Below are 21646 nucleotides of genomic sequence, written 5' to 3'. Positions count from 1 at the left end.
TTCCATAACTCCAGCCAGACATTCGTTGAAACCCAGCTGGAAAAATACAGCGGCACAGTCACCAACTGCGTTTGGATTACTACGAAAAACCGACTCTGAGTTGTCCTATAAAAAGAGACTTCTAGCAGTCCAAGCTTCAGTGCAAAAACAGCAGCTGAAATGGCCATTAAGTCTCTGATTCTGCTTAGTGCCTTGGTGGGATTCACCCTGGCGGTGGACTACTGTGCCCTGCCCACTTGTCTGGACAAGCACATCGCCTGCAACAACAAAGGGGTAAGATCGCCTACAAGGCTGAAATAATCCTCACTTACCATATCTCCGAAATAGAACTTCAGCGAAAACTGCCCCAAGGATGTGCGTGAAGTGAAGATTGAACCGCACCACAAACTGATCCTGACCCTCTTCAACGAACTCCGCAACAACGTGGCTGGAGGAAGAGTGGAAGGCCTACCGAAGGCTGTTCGCATGGCCAAGATGTCCTGGTGCGAGGAGCTTGCCCACCTGGCACTGCTCAACGTGCACACCTGTGAATCCCTGCCGGACAAGTGCCGCAGCACGGAGAGATTCGCCTACGCCGGACAGAACAACGCAATCTTTAGCTACAGTGGGGCCGAGTCGGAGTACACCGATGCGGAGATTCTGAAGGAGCAGATCGAGAACTGGTTCGCCGAGCGCCTGAATGCCTCTCCCGAGATCCTGGCCAGCTTCCCGGAGGAGCTGCCCAACAGGGCTGTGGCCAAGTTCACCGTTGCCGTTGCGGAGAAGAACACCCACGTGGGATGTGCCGCCGTGCGCTTCTCCCGGGACTTTTACAACCACTTCGTGCTGACCTGCAACTTCGCCACCTCGAATATCGTGGGTCAGCCCGTCTATACTCCGGGAGAGAAGGCCGCCACTGGATGCAGGAACCGATATGGTGCCGCCTACGACTACCCCAGTTTGTGCTACGCCAAGGAGATCTACGACAACGAGAAGATCATTGAAAACGCCAGAGTTTTCTAGGTTGACCAAGAAATAGGAATATCCACATGACTACGGAACGGAAGCTTTATTAATATCATAGATTACATATGTACTTAAATGCGGCTGACAATAATGATTTCAATTCGATTTCAATTTAGATACTATTAATGATGGGTTGGGGGGATTCAACGCTTGGTGGCTGTGGCACGAGCCTCGAGGGTCTTGTGTGCATTTGATTTTAGATGGGATTTGTAGTGCTTGACAGTCTTGAAGCTTATCCGACAAGTGTCGCAACTGGAAATGTAAGGGGAGGGAAATTGTCTTCATCAGTTGACATACATTATAATAATAACATTTGCATATAAATTTCATTTTATTTTTTCATACATATTATTAAGTTTATGCTAATTTTGTAAGAGTAAGGATTCTTTAAATTAAAGATGACGCAAGTAAAGCAATAATAACAACAATCTGTTTTTAATGCTTTTTCTTGGTAATCCATTTTTGATTTCAATCCACCTTTATTTGTAATAGTTTTACTTACCTGTGATCCCTGGTCAAGTTGTGATATTTCTGGTGGGTCCTGCAGTCGCTCGCGGTGACATAGGACTTGGGGCAGTATTCGCATTGGTAGATACGTTTGCTGGCGTCCATGTGAATTCTTTGGTGTACAATAGTTCAAGTGAGTATGGGTTAACAAATGAGAAGGCTTTGGATTAGTTCTACCTTTCATGCATGCTGCGGGCGCTGCAAAAGCGGAAGGTTTTCCCGCAGTCGTAGCGACAGGCGTAGGGACGCTCCGAGGTGTGGGTTTTCCGGTGCGAACTAAGTTCTGCGGCGGTGGAGAAGGAGGCATCGCACTGGTGACATTTGTGGGGTCGAGTGCCTGCATGGCGCACCAGATGGTTCTTCAGGTTGAAGGCTGTGGTCAGCCGCTTGCCGCAAATGTGGCACACATGTAGGGCCTCTGATGGCTTCTGGCATCGCTCCTCGTGGGTCTCCAGCAGTATCTGGTTGTGAAATTTCAAACTGCACTTGGTGCATGCGTGCGTCGCTGGAAAATCAAGCATATTGCAGTGCCTCGTGAGTGCGGCTGCTGATCGGAAGCCCTCGCTGCAATGGTCACAAACGAATCTGAAGAACAAATGGCATTACTTGGTGTTCTTGAATAGACTGCATCTCCATACTGTGATTTGGATAGGGTTTGAGGAGTTCTAGTAATCTGGTGTATACAAAAATCCATCTCTAAAGGAAACGTCTTTGATTTCCGAGAATTAAAAAACAATTAAAGAATTCGTTCTAAAATAAAAATTAAAACAGAAATAATATTAATAATATAATACAATCTTTAAAACAAGGAGAATCTTTAAAATAAAGATTTTTATCAAATAACTTTCATTGCTAGCATTAAATTTTGAATAGCCCAAGTGGATGGGAGTTTGTGTATATATGGAAGATGATGATTACTTGGAATTCAGAGGTACGTCGTGCAGATGGTATTTGTGTGTCCTAAGTTCGTCCAGATCGTCAAAATCAAGGCCACATTTGCTGCACGTGTGACTGGAGGAGTCCGGATCGTCAATGGCTTCACTCTCTGGAAGTTCAGCCTCTGGCGAGAGCAAAAGGTCGAAGTTCTCTTCGGACAACTGGCTATCCGCAGAGAATTCTGGAAGCACATGCGGACTATCCTCAGGCAGGAATTTTTCCTTGCAGACTGTTGTATTCAGAAGCTCCATTGAGGCAATAGACATTGTTTCTAGTGCATCTTCATCCTGTGTTACGTGCCCGATGAGGGTCTTATCTTCTTCCTTGTCTTGCGGGTCCGACCGTAAGTCGGGGAACTCCTCCGGGCAGTCATCCAGCCATTGCTCCGCCAGACTCTCAAGGGCCTCCTCCTCCTTTTCCACCTGCTTCAGCTGCAGCTCGAGGAGCTCCTGGGCCTCGATGCAAACTCTGCGGAAGTCGATGGCGATTTGCAGATCACGCTGGCACTCCTGACACATAAACCTGGGCAACTTGTCGTCCTTTTTTAGCTGAAAAGTAATTATAGAAAACTTAGTTTGCCTTGGCCAGCTTTCGAAAGCCCCCACACTCACCTGCAAATTTGTCAGTGTCTCAATTTGCTGCAAAACGGAAGCACTCGATGGCTCAAAAATGTTCTTGGCTGCCGCAGGATCGGCCATTCGCGAACAGGTTCTGCAAATGTACCTCATTGTTTAAAAATAAATCCACACAGATCGATTGGAAGTATTTGATGTAGTTATTGTTTTCAAGGAAGAACAAGAAGTGTCATTCAGAGTATGCAACCCCCGGAATAATGTCATTCTCTGTCCGTTACCCCCAAAATAGGCATTCGCCCCGCAACGCCGACTCTTCACTAAAATTCAAAAATATGTTTATCCTTTGTTTTTAGTCAGTCGTTCCACCGTTAAATTAAGTTTATTCTCTTTTTAACCAAGCAATGCAACTCAATGCATTTTCTTATGTTAGACAGTCAATGCAAATTAAAATTATGCTTAAATATATTTTTTTAATACGTCGAAGCTCCTTAAAGTTATGTATATCTTATTTTGGGATAGTCGAAGCACTTTCAACTCTTCGCTGATGCAGTATTGTTTTTTGGTGTAAGGTCAAGTGGGCAAGGCGCAGGAACCATTGGTCACAGGTCTCGCAGCTGCAAAAGAAATAAATTTCAAGTTATTTGAGATAGGAACATACGATTATCCTTTGAAACAAATATTTTATTAACATCTTTTGGAATTTTCTATTCGAAATGCTACAGACATTTCTGCCAATTAAATTAGTTTGAACTTGGATTGAAAGCGATACTTACTAGAAGGGTATTGTGCCCAAGATACGGTTTATAATGGTAATGCCTACTTACTGGTATTTCCGCTGGTTGGTGTGCAGCATCTCGTGCCTTTGGCGCGTGGACGTCGAAGTGAAGGCTTTGTCGCAATGCTGGCACTGGAAGGGCCGCTCGTTCGTGTGAGTCCGCTCGTGGACGACCTTGCTGCTGCATCCCCGGAAGGTTTTGCCGCAAAAGCGACATGCGTACGGCCTGGCATCCGAGTGCAGGATCCTGTGGCGGCGCATCTCGTTCTCTGTGTAGTACTTCGCCTGACAGATGTCGCATTCGAAGGGCTTGTGGCCAGTGTGGCGCTGCATGTGCAGCTTCAGGTAGGTGGAGCACTTGAACACTCCTCCGCACTGGTCACAGATCCACGTCTTGGCATTGCGTCTCTCCCGCCTCGACCTGTTGGCTGTAGTTCTCTTGCGGATCCTGGGAATCTGGTTGAAATTCACCAAGTCCTCCTCCTCCTCTTGAACCTGTTCTTCCAGATTCTCCTCCTTTTGTTGCTCCGTCACCTTTTGTATATTTTCCTCCTGATATTCCTCTTCCTGCGCTGCATCCTCCTGATCCTCCAGGAGATCCTCCTCTTCTACATAGTTTTCCAGATACTCTAGATGGTTTTCTTTTTCCTTAAGCTCCCTCAGCAGAGTTCCCTCTTGCAATTCCTCAACAGTTACTGCTTTTCGTTGTAAAAACTTCTTTTTGATGGCCAAAAAGGATTGATGGACCTCCAAGCACCTGCTGCGAAATGTTGAAATCCTGTCCAGCTGAAGTTTGCACGAATTACAAATGAGAACCGGCATGTAACTATCAAGCTCTAACTAGTCAAAAGTTAAAACAATTAATAAATTAATGTAACAAGTTATCAAAATAGATTTATTTTAGAGGCTTACAAACATGTCAGTAATGTTTTCCACCAAACTAATTAAATGATAGTTGGATTTTTGGAAGAGTTTGGTGGCCACCGAACTCTCAACATTTTTACCACAAGTTCTACAGACTGATCGCAGTTCTGACATTTTAAATGAACGGAACAAAATCAAATTTTGTATAAATATGTAACATTACTGCACTGTATTTTCAAGTGAATGTCGGAGAAAGAAGAAGAACCAATACAGCTGATTTTTGTTGTTGCTGTGCCATTTGAAATGTGTAGAAAACCAAGGAATTTTAAAAAGAAAATAGTTCTAGCAAAAAGAATAAATACAACCTTTTTATTTTCCTGTCCTTTTGTTTATTAAAGGCAAAAACTTAAACAAATCTAATTCGATTTATCAAAACAGTTCCTTCCCGCCAATGGGTATTTTGGCTGCAGTAAGCAACGGTCACACTTGAATCAAAACCTTTCTGCCGGCGCATAAAAAGTTGGCTACCGATTTTAATAAAATTAATTATAAACATTTTTCTGCAAGCATGGCTAGCGAGTGCCGCATCTGTGGCGAGCGAATCTTCACGCCGCACCCGAAAAACATCTTCGAAAAGCGTAACCATCGCATCCGGACTGCCATTGAGCAAATCACAGGCTTGGAGGTGGCGTCCCTTTCGATTGGTGCCTCGATCTATTCATAAACTTATCCTTTCCCAGATTGTTTTGGAGAAGCTGTTGCCGCAGCACATCTGCTCCTGCTGCCTCCTGGACCTGAGCCATGCAATTGCTTTCCGGCAGCGGTGCCTGCAAACGCACGAGAACCTGCACCAGAGGACATCGTCATCCCCCACCAATAAGGGTGTCTCAAAGGGGAGCGTGGTGGCCCTGGAGTCGGACGGCGATCCGCTGTTGAAACGGGAGGCCCAGGATGATATGAGCGACATGGAGGACATTAAGGAGTCCATGGATGTGAAACCCGTTATAAAGTCGCCACCGGCCAAGAAACTAATACGGGCGGTTCCAAAGCTGCCCAATAGTCAATCTCCACGCGTGATGGTAAAGCGCCTTCGTGTGCCGGAGGTGGGTAGAGCTGCTACGCCACCAACGTCACCGCCTCAGAAGCCAATCCGCAAGCCCAGAAAGCGGCGTCCCCGCCCAAAGGTCGATCGTTCAATAAAGCGATACGTGTGCGACCAATGCGGCTGGTCCTTCAATGACCATAGCAACATGAAAGACCACAAGCTGCGCCATTTCGAGGAGCAGTACTCGTGCGACGAGTGCGGTCGCAAGTTTTACACCAAGTCGCTGCTCCGACTGCACGACCGGGTTCACCACAAGGGCGAAAAACCGTATGTCTGCAAATTCTGCGGCATGGGATTTGCCAATAGTCCCAGCCGATGTCGGCATGAGCGGTAAGTTATGGTCCTTCTTCTAAATAGTCCTCATATCACATCAAAATCTCTGTCTTTTCACAGCCAAATGCATCCAAACGAGCTGTCCTTTCCCTGCGGCGTCTGCGGAAAACGTTTCAATAGCGACAAGGGTCGAAACAAACATCAAGAGGGTCACAAAAACAACCAGCCGGATATCCACATGTAAGAAATCTTTTGAAACTAGTTGAAAGTTATTTCAATAACCACTTTTATATTTGTTTCGGTTTGAAGATGCCTTACCTGCAACAAGGAGTTTAAGGAGGCACAATTTTTGAATCGGCACTATTCCACCAAGTATCATCGTAAGCGGATGAACTTGCTGGCAGAGGATCCAAAAGAGGAATTCCAGTCAGATGCCGAAAACGAGGAGAGTCCTGGTTACATGGAAGAAGGTCAGGCGGATATGGAGGAGAGTCAGGCCGAAATGGATGCTCTTTTGGAGGATATAGACGAAGATCACTATGAGGACCACGAAGAGCTTATGGACGAGGAAGAGCCGTTTGAGGATTTCGAGTATGACGAGACCATCATGGAGGAGGAACTGTACACTTAACTTCTAACTCAAATCATAAGACGCAATTGGCGCCAAACATTCACAAATGCCAGGGATGCAGGCTGTCGAAAATCGAAGTTTATTCGGGTCGGTGGTTCAAGGAAAGTTTTTTGAACCATCAACCGTGTTCCAAGCATTATTTAAGAAAAATAGAATTTGTTATGAAAATATGCAAAATACAATTTTTTAATAAAAGTATATTAATTTTAAAACCAACAAGATTTGGTTCATTTGGTAATTTATATAAGAACGCACTAAAAAACAAACTGGTTCTATTTGTATCCCTGGTTTCTTAGCTAAAAAGAACAGTTATTCGAATGATATTGATCTGGCAACGCCAAGGCAAAACTTTGCCGCCGTGCGCTTCCAAGTGGTTTTAATTCAATTTTCGGGATCAAATTTACACTAATCAGATCTTCTCACACAATAAAAACCTGGAGTTATACACATTGGCTATGTGGGCATAAGGATTATATTCGCGCGATTGATCAAAGTCTTTACATCGAAATGGCTGTTCAATGTCGGCTGTGCTGTCATTATTTCCGCCAAGAGAATCCTATGATCATCTTCAACCGGGATGTTCTCGCCAAGGTCAAAGATCTCACTGGACTATCGGTGCGTTGGTGCTTCCCATTTCTCAATGAAAATGCACTAACTACTCCATTTACAGTTACGAGAAGAGAAGCACCTACCGCGTCACATTTGCCCATCTTGTCTGAAAGACTTGAATACGTCAATAAAGTTAAGGGATCGCATTGGGCGGAACCACATGAAACTGATGTCAAGAAAGGGAACCGAAAGTGACTCTGATCTGGAAACTCAGGTGACAAATGAAGATTTGGATGGGGCTTTCCCCTGTGAACTGGACATGTCAGAAATTATAGAAAATATTTCAAAAGCAAGTGAAAGTGATGTCGAATCACAGGAGTTCTATACTAAACTAAATATGGACAATCAAAACAGTTCACAGGATATCATAGAATTTAGTTCAGATATCTCTGAGTCTCCTGATCTTGACTATCTTCACAAACTGAAAAATCAAGAAAAAGAGAGTGATCAAGAGGACGACGACGATCGTCGTGAAACATACGAGCTCCAGTCTATTTTAGACATTGACAATCAAGCATGGAAACCAGAATCTCCCAACCTTTATCGTTTCCGTAAATATCAGGCAAATGAAAGTGATCAAGTATCGGAGGATAACGAAGCATGGTTTAATGAGAATAGTCCAAATTACCAAATTCTCTTTGAAGATTCTTACTGTAAGGAAGCTGAAGAATGCGAAAGTCGTCTATCTCTAGACCAAAATCTTATGATCCAGGCAATAGATAGTGATCAAGAATCCGACGCTAATGCAGATTCTCCATATTTTAAAAGACTTAAAGAACCTCAACAGGGATATCGAAACGAAGTATTGCTTTCGGCAAAAGAATCTAAAATATCAAAATACCAATATCAAAAAACCAAGGCGTTTGAAATTGATACATTTGAGGACTTTAAAAATTTTGAACTTTCTAATTTAGCTAAACATGGCAATCAAATTCCAAAAAATGGTAAAATACCTCAGGTTAAGACTTTGATAGCAGCAGGAAATGCAATTTCAAATGCTGAAATAAGAGCCCCCAAAGAAAATATCCATAAAACAGAAAAGGTCATTAAGAAGGTAACGTTTTCAGAGGAAAATGAGAACATTCCGCCTGACAGAAAAATGAAGACGCGGAAAACTCGATCTCGAGAGTGCACCGAATGTGGGAAGGTCTTGAAGAGCCTCAACAACCTAAAGTTGCATATGTTGCGCCACACTGGTAAAAAGGATTTCATCTGCAACTTGTGCGACAGACGGTTTGTCTCCATACACCTGCTAAACCTGCACAAGAGAGTTCGCCATTTGGGCGAACAGCCGTTTAAGTGCAGGTTTTGCCAGAAATCGTTTTCTACCAGCACGGCCAAGAGCCGACACGAGGTGTAAGTCATATCTCTAATAGTTGATTTATTATTACTGTTTAATTACCGCAGAATGAAACACGTCAGAGATGGGAGCTACATGTGCGATGAGTGCGGCAGGCAATTTCATACACAGACCTGTTTAAACAACCACAAGGTCCTGCACGCCGGCAATAAACCTTTTTAGTAAGTAATCTCATCCATATGTTTATATTTAAATCAATGTGAATCGACTGTATCCTCTTCAAGCTGTGACATATGTCATATTTACTTTTCACGGAGGAAAAGTATGAAAAGGCATTTCCAATCGCAGGCACACCAGAAAAAAGCAACCACAATCCTGGACATTGAACTGGGCTTAGACCTTGACGAAGCACAAATCGCCGTAAGCTCAATCTTACCAGATGAGCAAGAGTTTTTCAATTAAGATTGGATTAACCAATTTTTAAATCAGAAATAATTTGTTTTGTTTAAACTTAATATGTATAGGGCTTAAGAAAAATGTTTATAGTCTTTAAATGTTTTTTGTTTTGGCACTGGATTGCCTTTCGTTAAGTTTAAAAACTTTTTACTTATATTGGACTTGAGAAACCTGCAAATTAATTCTCATAACTTGTCCAAATTATTTAGTTATAATTTTCTGTGAATTACCATTTATAACTCTAATTTTCATCGTAACCGACCAATTCCCTTTTCTTTAAAACAAAAACCCTTAGCATATAAGTTATAGTCTACGAGTTGGTCAAATTTCTTAGGAATAAGTGAATTTGTTATACGAAACTAATCTTTTCATCGATAACGGCCTATATATGTATCTTCTAAAAATAAGTTCAGTAGTGATCCGAGAGGATTTCAAATTCTGCCGCCAACAATTATTCGCCTATAAACAGAACATAAAGAAAACGATTAACAAATTGACATTCGAACAATGTTCTGCAAAGCCGAAAGGCCCACTTTACCTTTAAACTACAAAAAAAGAAATCAAAGATAGAAAAAAAAAGAAAGAAGCTGAAATCCAGCCCTTATTTCAATAAAGTATTATTAATTTGTCGCTTAGTGTGGAATTTGTCATTCACCCAGCGTTTGTCAATCGCCGCGAAGCTCTTCACCACCATTGTAAACAAACTAACAACTCTGTATAAGTATATTTGCAACATCAATTCAAACTAGTTTCAAAATTAATGACAGGAAAGGGAAAAAAGAGAGCTCGCCTAATGTTGCACATGCGGTTTGGTTTCGGAGCATGGCAGAAAACTTTTCGAAGAGGACGGCGCGGTCTTTCCTTAACCTGGTAGGTTTTGCAGTCTTTTCGATAAAATTCATTCATTATTCTTGGTCCTGTTCCATTCCAGTTAACCAACAAACCCGGAGTGCCCACTAAGATGTGTTTGTACTGAAAATAAACAGTTCTCTGTTATTAAATTTAAGGCTTTTCCCTAATATATATTTAAAAAATATTGTTGATAAAATAAACCCAAGGCAAAACAAATATATAATTAATTTTATGCTTCTAGATACTGAATTAAAACTAAACATAAATAAAGAACTGCGCTGTTGTTGCGCAGTGTTAATTTGTCATTCACAAGGCATACACAAGTAATATATTTTGCTATTCAGTCGGAAGCGGTCACCTCTTGGTAAAACGAAACCGATTCTATTTAAGACAACTAAGTTTAAATTCCAAAGAGAGGGGAGACCAGCAAAATGACCACGCTGTGTCGCACGTGTGGTCAGGAGGCGGAGCATGGCAGGTCCCTCTTCGACAAGGAAGGCAGCGACGTCCAGCACAACATTCTCAGGCTGACGGGGATTCTGGTAGTGCATCATAACAACAGGTGTAAATTCCTAATAATAACAGTGCGATGATCAATTTCAGCTAAGTGACGAGCCCGGCGTGCCGACGATGATCTGTTTGTCCTGCCTGCTGGACCTGAATGAAGCCATTGCCTTTCGGGAGCGCTGCATCAAAACCAACAACTCTTGGTTCAAGGTTCAGGACCAAGAGGAGGATTTGCATGTTTTAACTGAGGAAGTCGTTGGCCCAGAAGAACCTTTCCCAGTGCTGGGGAAAATTCCACCAAAACGCAGTAGAACACCGGACGAGATTCAATATAAAGCCACTGATGCCCCTACGACATCTCGGGACGTGCCTTCTGCAGGTTTCGTGGATCCCCTGAACTGCGACTACATTATCCATGTGAAGAACGAACCCCTGATTTCAGATGAGGAACCTGAGAAATCAGGAAACCAAGAAGTCATAGAAGAGTTATCCGGAAACCAAGATGTCGTGGAAGAGAAATCCAGAAACCACGAAAGCTTGGAGGAACAACCATCTCCCGAAAGAAAAAAACGAGGACGAACACCCAAGACACGTCAGGCAAAGTCCAAAGAGTGCTCAAAAGATAAGCCTAACGAGAAAAATGTCGATTATCCCCCCGTTAAAAGAAAAAAGACCAAAGAAGAGAAATATGCCACGCGAAATAAATGGGCGGCGGAGAAAAGAGCTATCGCAAAGGAAAAGAAACTCTACTTCTGCGATCAATGCGGAAAAACCTTCAGCGAAAAGGGCAACTTCAATGTCCATCTCACGCGGCACAAGGGCACCAAGGAGTTCCAGTGCAAGGAATGCGACCGCAGGGAGTTCACACAACATTTGCTCAATTTGCACGTGCGGGTCAAGCACCGTGGAGAACTGCCCTATGTGTGCAAGTTCTGTGGCCAGCGATTCGACAACTGCCTCAAGCGGTTGTTCCACGAGCGGAAACACGAGGAGGACCCCAACCACAGACCGTACGTGTGTTCCATCTGCAACAAGGGCTTCAAAAAGAAGGAGGTTCTCAAGAACCACAGCGTGACTCACACAGGCGAACAGCCATTCCAGTGAGTTAAGATCATACTGTCTGGATCCCATCTAATTTTCTTCCCCTTTCAGCTGCGAGCTCTGCCAGGCTCACTTCAATCGCAGGAACAGCCTGGCAACCCATTTTAAGTCTAAGCAGCACCAAAAGAAAGTCCTGGAGCAGTCCAAGGTACAGGGTGGCGGGGACAAAACTGAGCTGAAGGAAGAGTATAGCATGGTTTCCATTTAAAGTTAAGTAAGATTCGATAAAAGTCAAAAATGTTTGTAAAACGAAAATGGACTTCCAAACAACTCTACTTTAGAAAACACTTTCCTTAATTTAGAACCTATATTTCCTTTTTAAGCGTGATTTGGGGAAATTAATGTACATACATACATTCGGTGATATAACAGGTTAGCTTTATAATAATAAAAGTAATATTTAAGTAACAACAAGCTAGTTATGTCAGTTATATGATAACAGATATCTCTTTAAATACTATTATTATTTTCTATTTATTACCTTCACTGTCGATTTACAATCTGAAAGTACAACTTATTTGCAGCGCAGTGTTAAAATTGACACTCACAACGCGTCGCCTGCAATATTTTAGCCATTTACTGAGAAGCGTTATTCTTTTCTGGTAAACAGAAGTGCTCTCTTCAAATAATAACAAATATTAAATTTAAGGAAAGAAAGAAAGGACCTTGGAAAAGAAAAATGAGCGCGCTGTGCCGCACTTGTTGCCAGGAGGCGGAGCATGCCAAGATGCTATTCCACAAGGAACGCAGCTACGTCCTGCATAACATACTGAAGCTAACTGGGATTTGGGTGAACTATTTTACCAAGCTTTTTGAAATCTTAATGATCACAGGGCCATATTCCACTCCTTTCCAGTTAAGTGAGAAGCCCGGAGTGCCCTCAAGGATTTGTTTGACCTGTCTTCTAGACCTTCACAAAGCCATGGCCTTTCGGGAGCGCTGCATTAAGGCAAATGAATCCTGGTCCGAGCAGAAGGACACACAAGCGGATTTAGAACCTCAATTGAAGGACGACATTGATCAAGTAGGGATTCGAGTGCAACTAGTGCCGTTGAACTCCTTGCATAAACCAAAAATGGCTGTGCTCCGGAAGATTTCACCACAACGCAGCAGGAATCCGGATGAAACTCCGTCAGACCCCATAGAAAGGCCTTTAAATTTTTGTTCTGGTTCTAAACTCTCTTTTGTTAGTCTCGTGGATCCCCTACATTGCGAGGCCAGTATCCAGGTGAAGAAACCCTTAACGGCTGTGCTAGAAAAGAAAGCGCAAGAGCTCACAAGAGAACTGGGTGAGGCTTTGCCAAAGACCCAAGGCAATCTTGTACATTTTTTTTCCGACCCTGAAGTCCCTTCTGTTAAAGTCGTGGAGCCCCTAGGGCGCGAGGACATTATCCAGTTGACGAAACAAAAAATCAGTGTAAGGAAGATTTCATCAAAACGCACAAAGAGCATTGGGAACCTTTCAAATGGCTTTTCTGGCACTGAAGTTCCTTCTATTGATATCCAGGTGAAGATCGAACCATCCAGTACTTCACAAGAACAAAAAGAGATTATGTCAGCGAGGATTCCACAACCAAGCAACAGCAAACTGTATAAGACTCGGTTTAAGATTACAGACAACTGCATTTATCATTGGGCTAGCCCTGTGTCCCCTTCTGTTGAACTGGATCCTTTAAGATGCGAAGACAACATTCAAGTGATGAACGAGCCCCTTCTTTCGGATGATGAGCCTGTGGAATCAGTAAACCAAGAAATCATGAAAGAGGAACCCGGAATCCAACACGACGTAGAAGTAAAATCCACAAACGAGCAAATCATAGATGTACGACCGTCTTCCAATAACAAAACCAAAAGAACAATTAGAAAAAAGAGCAAAGAAGAAAAATATGCCGCACGAAAAAGGTGGGCGGCGGTGCAAAGAGCTCTTGCAAAGGAGCAGAGACCCTATTTTTGCGATCAATGCGGAAAAACCTTCAGCGAACAGGGCAATTTCAATCTGCACCTCAAGCGGCACAAGGGCGTCAGGGAGTTCCAGTGCAAGGAGTGCGACCGCAGGTTTTTCAGCCAGCATCTCCTCAGTCTGCATGTGCGGATCAAGCATCGCGGTGAAAAGCCCTATAAGTGCAAGTACTGTGGCCAGCGCTTCCACAACTGCCTTAGGCGGTTGGACCACGAGCGGAACCACAAGGAGTGCCCCGACCATAGACCGTACGTGTGCCCCATCTGCAACAAGGCATTCAAGAAAAACAGGATGCTAAAGTTCCACGGCGTGGTGCACACGGGCGAACAGCCCTACCAGTTAGTAGTGGAATACCTTCCTATTCTGTTTTGATGCTTACTAAATATGTTTTCACTTCAGGTGCGAGATCTGCAAGACACACTTCAATCGGATGAGCAGCCTGAGAACCCACTTCAAATCCAAGCAGCATCGATTGAGAGTCGAAAAGCAGGAGAAAACGAAAACACTGGATGATGGAGATGAAACTTTGCCATAGGATGAGTGAAGCATTTGTTTCCAGTTCAAGATTGTTATAAAGTTCTACTTGGCCTACAAAGATGTATTTGTTTTATGTTAAATTTTTTATGCTTTAATATACAGATTATTTAATACACATTTTGTTTCAAAAAGCACCGCTTTTCCTATATTTGAATTGAAAAACACACATTTATAATTCGTAAGCTAATTAATATATTTTTTTTACTAGTTAACGAAATACAACATGCGCTTAAAAAAATCAAAGGGTCAAATTGGATATTCAAATGTTCGCGCCATGTGAACAAACTGGTTCTTTCAGAACAACAGAGGGCGTACCAAACGAAAAATCGTAATTTAAATAAAAACATATTTATTTAAACTCAATGACTTTATAACTTAAAAAAAAACACCAATCCAAGATTATTTGTTATAATATAATCCCCCTAAAAAGTGAGTCCGGCTACGCACATGTCCGCAGCCCTGGTTGCATCCCCTAGTTCAAGGCTGTGCAGCCCTGCAAACCCGGCTTGCTGTTTTGCAGAAATTTCGCAGTTTGCCGGCAAAGGATGAAGTGCGCAGTCCCCAGCTGCGGCATCAGTTCCGTATACTAGACCGTGGCAAAAGATTCCGGTAAAAACATCGCTGTTTTCTGGACTTTTCCAAGTACCCGGTAAACTTTCCACCGGAAAAGCGACGCAGCCCTGCCAAACAGAACGAGAGGAGGAATCCCATTATCTGCGGCGAACTTTTCAAACATGCGGTCTTCAAGGGCAGCCGGCTATTCAAAATGGGTGTGTCCCTCAAACTCCTCTTGTGCATCATTAACATTCTAATCACGTATGTGTGTATACATATGTACACATCTTTTTGTGCTTAAAGGGGAACCTGCTACTCGAAAACAAAGACCATGTGGAAAGGGCGCGCAAAGTGAGCTCCTCGAGACTGATGAACAAAAAGCGGCTGGAGCTGCTCTTGGCAGATCCGGAGGATAGTGAAGCTACTCCCACTGTTTCCACCATTGCCACTCCCACTCCAGACAGTGCGTTCTTCGATAGCCACTCCGACGAGGTAGACTCTGTAAGCCAGGATTCGGATGCAATCTCACAAAGAAAGTGCCGCACCTGCTTTGAAATCTTATCACTGGATACCAATGTCAAGGACCTCTATGACAAGAAAAACAGTGGACTTCGCTACGACTTGGAATCCCTCACCGGGGTGTGGGTAGGTGTTCAAAGGGTGGGTCGATTTATGATACTCAAAAATTGCGTAGAAATCGCATTTAAACCAAAACCATCCCTTAGCCAAAAGTGATTTTTTAAATATTTTCACTAGAAAATGTTGACAATATAATACAAAAGTATATAAAACTAAAATTATGTTTATCCCAAAAAATGTTCAGTCAAGTAAACATTTAAAAATGGATTTTTTAAAAATCGACCCACTCTTAACAATAAAACATATTTCACTTTTTTATTCATAAACTTTATCTCTACGCAGATACAAAGAGGAGTGAAAAGTTTACCCCATCACATCTGTAAAACTTGCCAGGATGATCTGAAGAAATCCATTGAATTCCGTGATAAATGCATTCAGATAGATAAAAAACTTAACCAAACTACAGAAACTGGCTCAATGTACGGTCTCCAACATTGTGACGATGAAATCGAATCGGAACTGGAGAATGTCCTCTACGAACAGTCCGCCCAGCAAACCAATGAAGCCTCGGGAGTAAATTTAAAACTAGACTTTTTGTCGGACAGTGAGTGTGCTCTAGATGATCTGGACTTCCCACTAGAAGAAGAGTTCGTTAATGAAGATATTGATCTCCCTCTAAAAGAAGTTGATTTGGAAGAAAAGAAATCATCGAGAAAACCAAAGCATGCTTGCAACGAGATTGTAAGCATTAAAAAATGTGAAACCAAGGAAGAGATTGGAAAGGTGGCTCCCGGAGATCAGGTCTATAAGGTAGTGTTAAGTGAATGCAATCGCAATGAAGAAACTACGTCCTCCGAACCGAAAAAGAAACAGCACAAGCTCTCTCTGCCAGTGCCAAAATACAAACCAAGATTGAGCGACGAGGAGAAAAGAAAAAGGCGCCGCGAAAGGGTTCAAGCTCAGCCATTCAAGCACGTCTGCGAACAGTGCGGCCACTCCTTCCGCCAAGTCTGCCATCTTCAGATGCACCTGCTTCGGCACAATAGCTCCAAGAACTTCGATTGTCCAGAGTGCCCGAAGAAGTTCTACGACTCCTATTCCCGCAACATTCACCTAAAGGTGCGACACAAGGGCGAAAATCCGTTTCCCTGTAATCATTGCAGCGAGTCGTTCGCAAGCGGAAGCACTCGTCACAAGCACGAGAGGTATATATATATTGTAGGAATTATGATAAAAACCTAATTATTTAAATGATATTATTCATTTCAGGGAAGTTCATGGTGCAGGACCCCGTATTCTTGCGCGACAGAGTGTAAAGAAACACGTCGGTCGACATTTTTGCACCAAGTGCACAAAGAGTTACAAATCCAAGAAGGCTTTAAGCTACCATATGAACTCACACGACGGAACCAAGCCCTTTGAGTGCAAGGTTTGTGGGCGAGGATTTACGGACCCATCTGCTTTAAAGCGTCATCAAGCGCTACACGATAAGTTTCCGTTCTACTGTGAATTTTGCCTCAAGGGGTTCCTACTGCGTTGCAAACTAAACGAACACCAGAAGATACACACTGGCGAACGTCCTTACTGGTAAGTTCCAAAATAGTTCCTGAATTTTACCCATTTACTTATACATTATTTTTTTGGCAGCTGTGAAATCTGCGATGCTTACTATCGTTATAGGTACAATCTAAACAAACACTACAAAACCAAAACGCACCACAATAATGTTCTAAAAGCTCAGGAAAATGAATGTAATGGACTGGAGAAAACGCTTCACGATTTTTTGAACTACTGAAGATAAATTACCATATTAAACAATCATTTGGTTTAAAGAATCTCAAAAAACACATCACTTATTTAGGATTAAGCCAAATGCACAACTCAGGAAGAGCAGAAAATAACATCTTTTTTTAAATAATTTATACACATAAACTTAAACGGCAAATTACTTAATAAACTTTAATGAAAGTGTCAAAAGCTCAATGAAAGCAAAAATTGAAGTCATAAACATAAATTCTGTAAAAATATAAAATATTTACTCAAATTATTACATCCCACAATCAAGAGTATTGTGCATTTAATAACTGTAAACATTTCTATGCTGATTGAAGAGACTTGAAAATTTAAATACTTGTACACATATGTATGTCTAAAATAAAGGATGTTAATAATTATTAAACTTAAATACAAATTTAAATTAATACATTATTAATTAATGTGTGGAACACATTTATTCTAAGTCTTAAACAAATGGTGTAAAGGATACAATCAAGCGATATACATAAAAGTTACTTATAAAATATTTTTAATATTAAACCCGTTTATCGTAGAGTAAAAGGATATTGTGAGTTCGTCGAAAAGTATGTAACAGGTAGAAGAAGGCATTTTAGATCCTAAAGTACATATTCTTGATCAAGCTCAAGAACCATTTGTCCGTATGAGCCGCGAGATCTCGGAAACTATAATTGCTCGAGATTTTAGTTATACTCATGCAGCGCTAGTTTATTTCAAACTGGGAACACTCCCAATCTAGACATGGCAGAGATCAGTTAGAATATATTTAGTTTTCTTCGGTCAATATCTATCGACTCTCACAAACATTTTAAAATTTGGACGATGGCTCCAGTTTTTTTTTTAAGTTAACGTTGTTTGGCGCGCAGTCAAACACCTAACTTATTGCAAAAGTGTTATCCAACACTTAATATTTGCCCGGTAGTAAAATGCATTTTTAAAATTAACAAATATATAAATTAAAAATTCATTACTTTAAAAATAAAGTATTTAATTGCTAACCACTTTTTTGGTATAAAATGAGAGTATTTCATAAAATATGTAAACTAAATAATTGATGTCGAAACCAAAAACGGCAGTGCCGTAAACCACCCTGAGTTCAGTGCTGCAAATCACCAGACGGCCAGTGTTGCAAAGCTACACCCATTGTATACATACATATATCTGCAATAATACCTACGCACACATACACGCACACACGAGTACAGTCGCAATTTGGGACTCGCAACGCCATACAAAAAGTTGGATCTGAGTGGAATTGGCCATATATTCATCCAGCCGATCCCTTCCAGAGCTCCGGACGAGCAGCTCCCAGCCGATTCCACGTCCCCGAGCCGATGTCACGGCGGGAATAGAGCGAATCGCAGCCCAAACAACATGATAAACCCCATTGCATCCGAATCGGAGGCCATCAATTCGGCCAACTATGTGGACAACTACATCGATTCCGTGGAGAATCTGCCGGACGATGTGCAGCGCCAGTTGTCCCGCATCCGCGACATAGACGTGCAGTACAGAGGTGAGTTCTGGCGAAGATTGCCCCGGGCAAAGAGCGGGCAAAACCTAACCTCCTCCGGATCCCTTCGTTTTGGCAGGCCTCATCCGCGACGTGGACCACTACTACGACCTGTATCTGTCCCTGCAGAACTCCCCGGATGCCGCGCGAAGATCACGCAGCATGACGCGAATGCATCAGAGCCTCATCCAGGCCCAGGAGCTGGGCGACGAGAAGATGCAGATCGTCAACCACATGCAGGAGATCATCGACGGCAAGCTGCGCCAGCTGGACACCGACCAGCAGAACCTGGACCTGAAGGAGGAGCGCGACCGGTATGCGACGCTCCTGGAGGACGGCCAGCCCTCGAAGCTGCAGCGCCTGCAGAGCCCGATGCGGGAGCAGGGCAACCTAGCGGGCACTGGCAATAGTGGTCTGAACGGGAATGGCCTGCTCTCGGCCAAGGATCACTATGTCTTGGGCGGTTATCCAGGCGGCGTTGTGCCCGGTTCAAGTGCCATGCCATCCGGCAACGGGGGCAGCTCCACACCCAACTCGGAGCGCTCCAGCCATGTCAGCAACGGCGGCAACAGCGGCTCCAATGGCAACGTCAGCGGCGGTGCTGGCGGAGATCTGCAGCGCACGGGCAGCAAGCGCTCGCGGAGGCGAAACGAAAGCCTGGTCAATAATGGCAGCTCCCTCGAGATGGGCGGCAATGAGTCCAACTCGGCTAATGAAGCCAGTGGCAGCGGCGGCGGAGGCAGTGGAGAGCGCAAGTCCTCGTTGGGCGGCGGCAACGGAGCGGGACTGGGACGCAAGGCCAGCCTACAAGCGGCGGCCAGCAGTTTGGCCAGCGGTTCGGCGGCCACGAGCAGTGGGGCAGCAGGAGGCGGCGGTGCCAGCGGCAGTGGAGCAGGAGTTGTTGGAGGAGGCAACAATTCCGGCAAGAAAAAGAAACGCAAAGTACGTGGATCTGGGGCTTCAAATGCCAATGCCAGCACGCGTGAGGAGACGCCGCCGCCGGAGACCATTGATCCGGACGAGCCGACCTACTGTGTCTGCAATCAAGTGAGTTCAAAACTGTTATGATCCCCAGAAATTATTTTACCAACTGAATTTCTCTACCAGATCTCCTTTGGCGAAATGATCTTGTGCGACAACGACCTGTGTCCCATCGAGTGGTTCCACTTCTCGTGCGTCTCTCTGGTGCTGAAGCCGAAGGGCAAGTGGTTCTGCCCCAACTGCCGTGGAGAACGGCCCAACGTGATGAAGCCCAAGGCGCAGTTCCTTAAGGAACTGGAGCGCTACAATAAGGAGAAGGAGGAGAAGACCTAGTGGACTCCTCCGGCGAAATCAGCCCATTGCTCTGTGTCAAACACCAGGCTCTGTAAATTATTCGATCCTAAGATTTAAAGATTTACCTTAATGTATATTTAGTGACCCGCGCGCATACCCGTTCCCTCTCCGGTCTCCCGTACTTTCATCCAGTTTTGATCCCCTGCTTCAGTGGTTAAAGGTCGTCAGCTTTCATTTAACGTTTCTGTACAAATAATAACTTTCTCGATGTAAACACACACACACACACAAACTCGTATAATTAGAGTACACCTTAACTTAATTTACGGTAATAAACGTTGATATTCAAAACCCACAATGATTTCTTGGCCCCAAGGACCCAGTATATACACCGATCTATTAGTTTTACGAATCTATTTGTTTAATTGTCGTTTAGCAGACTAAGGCATTCGATTTTATACATTAGTATAGTTGATCGTGTATAATGGTGTGTAAAATATATCAATTTATATAAAACTATTTGGTAGGCATCTGTGGAAATGTATGGAATTCTTATTGTAAAAAATGCGCTTGGACGGCTATTATGTTGCGTATCGAGTCAAAAGTATTCTATGGTTGGAAGGATTGCCATCATGGCATCAGCAGCTCAATGTTTGGGTTTTGGATTTTTAAAAATATCTGGTATTGCGAGAACACTACAAGCCAGCAGTAAACCTGAAAGGACGAAAAACGGGTTTATTAAATTTCACTCGTATTTTTGGAACTAGATCAAAGAAGCCTGTAAATCAAAGATTCGGGCTTAAGAGTTCAATTCAATTTCAATTATTCTTAGGTGCAATTAAAAACAGAGAAATTAAAGTTAAGAAAGCTTAGACATCCAGTTTTTAAAGAATGTTCGCTCTAGACAAATATTACTTTTATAACTCACATTATAGGCACACCAAACGAAGTTTAAAAGAGCCGAGAAGGTTTGTTCCAGCTGAAGGATAAATTAAATTTGATTCATTAGTTTAAGTTAATGAGAAGAGCAAGCATTACTTACATAAATGTAGTAGCCGCCAATAAGCCACAGACTCCAGCAAAACTGGAAGAGAATGGCCAGTCCGATGAGACCTAACCAAGGGAGCAGCCATCCTCGTGTGCTAAGAATAAAAGGCAGAACTATTACAAAAGGCCCTGCCGTCCAGGATTTAAGCTATACAAACCTGATCCTTATGCCGTAGTAGACAAAGTAGGAGGCCAGGATAATCAGCAGGAAGTAGATGATGAAGAATCCCCCTGCCACGGGCATCGATGACCGGATGTCCGTTTCAAAAAGCGGTGAGTATAGCTGCGCAGACTCCCCGCCCGCCAGCATGTAAGCAATCAACGTGATCAGCACAGCGGACAGCGCAGCCGTATAGGCGGCTACGGCGTAACTTCCCGTCCGGACATTATCAGACCAGATGATGGGTGACCAGCAGGAGCTCAGCACGACCATGGTTCTGTATAGATATAACAGCAAATATAAATAAACAATATATAATCTCTCAATTATTTGGTCTGCGTGACACCGTCAACGCCCAAATATTATGATAGGTGAAAATACAGTTCAAACACAGGATTTTCTTAAGCTTTCCAATTACTAGTTACTTCTCAGGGTTATCCAGTGTTATTTTCTTTAAATTTAATCAGCTTGTTTTGTTTTATAGGGCGTGGGCGTACCTTTTTTAAATAATATTGGCTTAATTAAAAGAACAACAACGGCTTAAGTAACAGGGTTGTCACATGTACACAAATCAATAAAAGTATCGATATTTCTTATAATACAAATATCAAGGAGTTTTGTTTGTTTAATTTTTAACTTAAAACAAAAGAATTTACAAAATCCACATTCTTAAATATTAAATTTACTACGTTTTTTTATTAAAAAGAAATTAACTAGGTTTGATATGTTG

The 21646-nt window shown here is 42.9% G+C and overlaps 10 protein-coding genes across 17 annotated transcripts; 7 read left to right on the top strand and 3 right to left on the bottom strand.

Moving 5' to 3' along the window:
• The first annotated feature begins 135 nt into the window (after positions 1-135).
• LOC108140721 (antigen 5 like allergen Cul n 1-like) lies at positions 136-1116 on the top strand. The gene is made up of 2 exons (XM_017263688.2): positions 136-273; positions 328-1116. The coding sequence occupies exons 1-2, from the start codon at positions 160-162 to the stop codon at positions 1000-1002; spliced, it is 789 nt and encodes a 262-aa protein (XP_017119177.1). The 5' UTR covers positions 136-159; the 3' UTR covers positions 1003-1116.
• LOC108140719 (zinc finger protein 354A) lies at positions 1034-3256 on the bottom strand. Of its 5 annotated transcripts, none has more exons than XM_017263683.2 (5): positions 3060-3256; positions 2431-2996; positions 1690-2097; positions 1508-1624; positions 1034-1257 (listed from the first exon to the last, which is right to left on the bottom strand). In XM_017263683.2, exons 1-5 carry the CDS (start codon positions 3174-3176, stop codon positions 1149-1151), a joined length of 1317 nt encoding a protein of 438 aa, XP_017119172.1. In that variant the 5' UTR covers positions 3177-3256; the 3' UTR covers positions 1034-1148. The 5 variants fall into 5 exon arrangements, 4 of the variants coding, with proteins under 4 accessions (XP_017119172.1, XP_017119175.1, XP_017119173.1 ...); XM_017263686.2 differs by lacking the exon at positions 3060-3256 and adding an exon at positions 2151-2262 and having other exon boundaries at positions 2431-2520; XR_001774195.2 differs by lacking the exons at positions 1034-1257; positions 1508-1624 and adding an exon at positions 2151-2221 and having other exon boundaries at positions 2007-2097.
• Positions 3257-3374: 118 nt separating this feature from the next.
• LOC108140423 (transcription factor Ouib) lies at positions 3375-4893 on the bottom strand. 3 transcript variants are annotated; one of them, XM_017263145.2, is made up of 3 exons: positions 4711-4893; positions 3848-4638; positions 3375-3637 (listed from the first exon to the last, which is right to left on the bottom strand). In XM_017263145.2, the coding sequence occupies exons 1-3, from the start codon at positions 4834-4836 to the stop codon at positions 3529-3531; spliced, it is 1026 nt and encodes a 341-aa protein (XP_017118634.1). In that variant the 5' UTR covers positions 4837-4893; the 3' UTR covers positions 3375-3528. The 3 variants fall into 3 exon arrangements, with proteins under 3 accessions (XP_017118634.1, XP_017118635.1, XP_017118637.1); XM_017263146.2 differs by having other exon boundaries at positions 3848-4584; XM_017263148.1 differs by having other exon boundaries at positions 3848-4634; positions 4711-4806.
• Positions 4894-5131: 238 nt separating this feature from the next.
• On the top strand, positions 5132-6841 carry LOC108140405 (zinc finger protein 2). Its single transcript, XM_017263120.2, has 4 exons — positions 5132-5347; positions 5403-6097; positions 6161-6280; positions 6350-6841. Exons 1-4 carry the CDS (start codon positions 5231-5233, stop codon positions 6669-6671), a joined length of 1254 nt encoding a protein of 417 aa, XP_017118609.1. The 5' UTR covers positions 5132-5230; the 3' UTR covers positions 6672-6841.
• Positions 6842-7111: 270 nt separating this feature from the next.
• On the top strand, positions 7112-8802 carry LOC108140364 (zinc finger protein 675). Its single transcript, XM_017263058.2, has 3 exons — positions 7112-7286; positions 7342-8636; positions 8688-8802. The coding sequence occupies exons 1-3, from the start codon at positions 7179-7181 to the stop codon at positions 8800-8802; spliced, it is 1518 nt and encodes a 505-aa protein (XP_017118547.2). The 5' UTR covers positions 7112-7178.
• A 1414-nt stretch (positions 8803-10216) lies between these two features.
• Positions 10217-11904, top strand: LOC108140734 (transcription factor Ouib-like). The gene is made up of 3 exons (XM_017263710.2): positions 10217-10430; positions 10492-11495; positions 11548-11904. The coding sequence occupies exons 1-3, from the start codon at positions 10320-10322 to the stop codon at positions 11702-11704; spliced, it is 1272 nt and encodes a 423-aa protein (XP_017119199.1). The 5' UTR covers positions 10217-10319; the 3' UTR covers positions 11705-11904.
• A 90-nt stretch (positions 11905-11994) lies between these two features.
• Positions 11995-14124, top strand: LOC108140735 (zinc finger protein 620-like). 2 transcript variants are annotated; one of them, XM_017263711.2, is made up of 3 exons: positions 11995-12286; positions 12353-13794; positions 13856-14124. In XM_017263711.2, the coding sequence occupies exons 1-3, from the start codon at positions 12176-12178 to the stop codon at positions 13989-13991; spliced, it is 1689 nt and encodes a 562-aa protein (XP_017119200.2). In that variant the 5' UTR covers positions 11995-12175; the 3' UTR covers positions 13992-14124. The 2 variants fall into 2 exon arrangements, with proteins under 2 accessions (XP_017119200.2, XP_041565330.1); XM_041709396.1 differs by having other exon boundaries at positions 11995-13794.
• A 360-nt stretch (positions 14125-14484) lies between these two features.
• LOC108140733 (zinc finger protein 679) lies at positions 14485-17271 on the top strand. The gene is made up of 5 exons (XM_017263709.2): positions 14485-14763; positions 14852-15193; positions 15470-16332; positions 16397-16714; positions 16775-17271. The coding sequence occupies exons 1-5, from the start codon at positions 14728-14730 to the stop codon at positions 16920-16922; spliced, it is 1707 nt and encodes a 568-aa protein (XP_017119198.1). The 5' UTR covers positions 14485-14727; the 3' UTR covers positions 16923-17271.
• Positions 17272-18083: 812 nt separating this feature from the next.
• LOC108140763 (inhibitor of growth protein 2) lies at positions 18084-20060 on the top strand. Its single transcript, XM_017263750.2, has 3 exons — positions 18084-18437; positions 18514-19481; positions 19542-20060. Exons 1-3 carry the CDS (start codon positions 18296-18298, stop codon positions 19746-19748), a joined length of 1317 nt encoding a protein of 438 aa, XP_017119239.1. The 5' UTR covers positions 18084-18295; the 3' UTR covers positions 19749-20060.
• A 48-nt stretch (positions 20061-20108) lies between these two features.
• On the bottom strand, positions 20109-21503 carry LOC108140765. Its single transcript, XM_017263751.1, has 5 exons — positions 21414-21503; positions 20915-21193; positions 20752-20851; positions 20638-20688; positions 20109-20423 (listed from the first exon to the last, which is right to left on the bottom strand). The coding sequence occupies exons 2-5, from the start codon at positions 21187-21189 to the stop codon at positions 20340-20342; spliced, it is 510 nt and encodes a 169-aa protein (XP_017119240.1). The 5' UTR covers positions 21190-21193; positions 21414-21503; the 3' UTR covers positions 20109-20339.
• Positions 21504-21646: the final 143 nt, after the last annotated feature.

The sequence above is a fragment of the Drosophila elegans genome, unplaced genomic scaffold, assembly GCF_018152505.1.
Source record: "Drosophila elegans isolate 14027-0461.03 unplaced genomic scaffold, ASM1815250v1 contig_476, whole genome shotgun sequence".
NCBI lineage: Eukaryota > Metazoa > Arthropoda > Insecta > Diptera > Drosophilidae > Drosophila > Drosophila elegans.
Note: the sequence above shows the minus strand (reverse complement) of the source record. Positions and strands in the feature narration are given on the sequence as shown.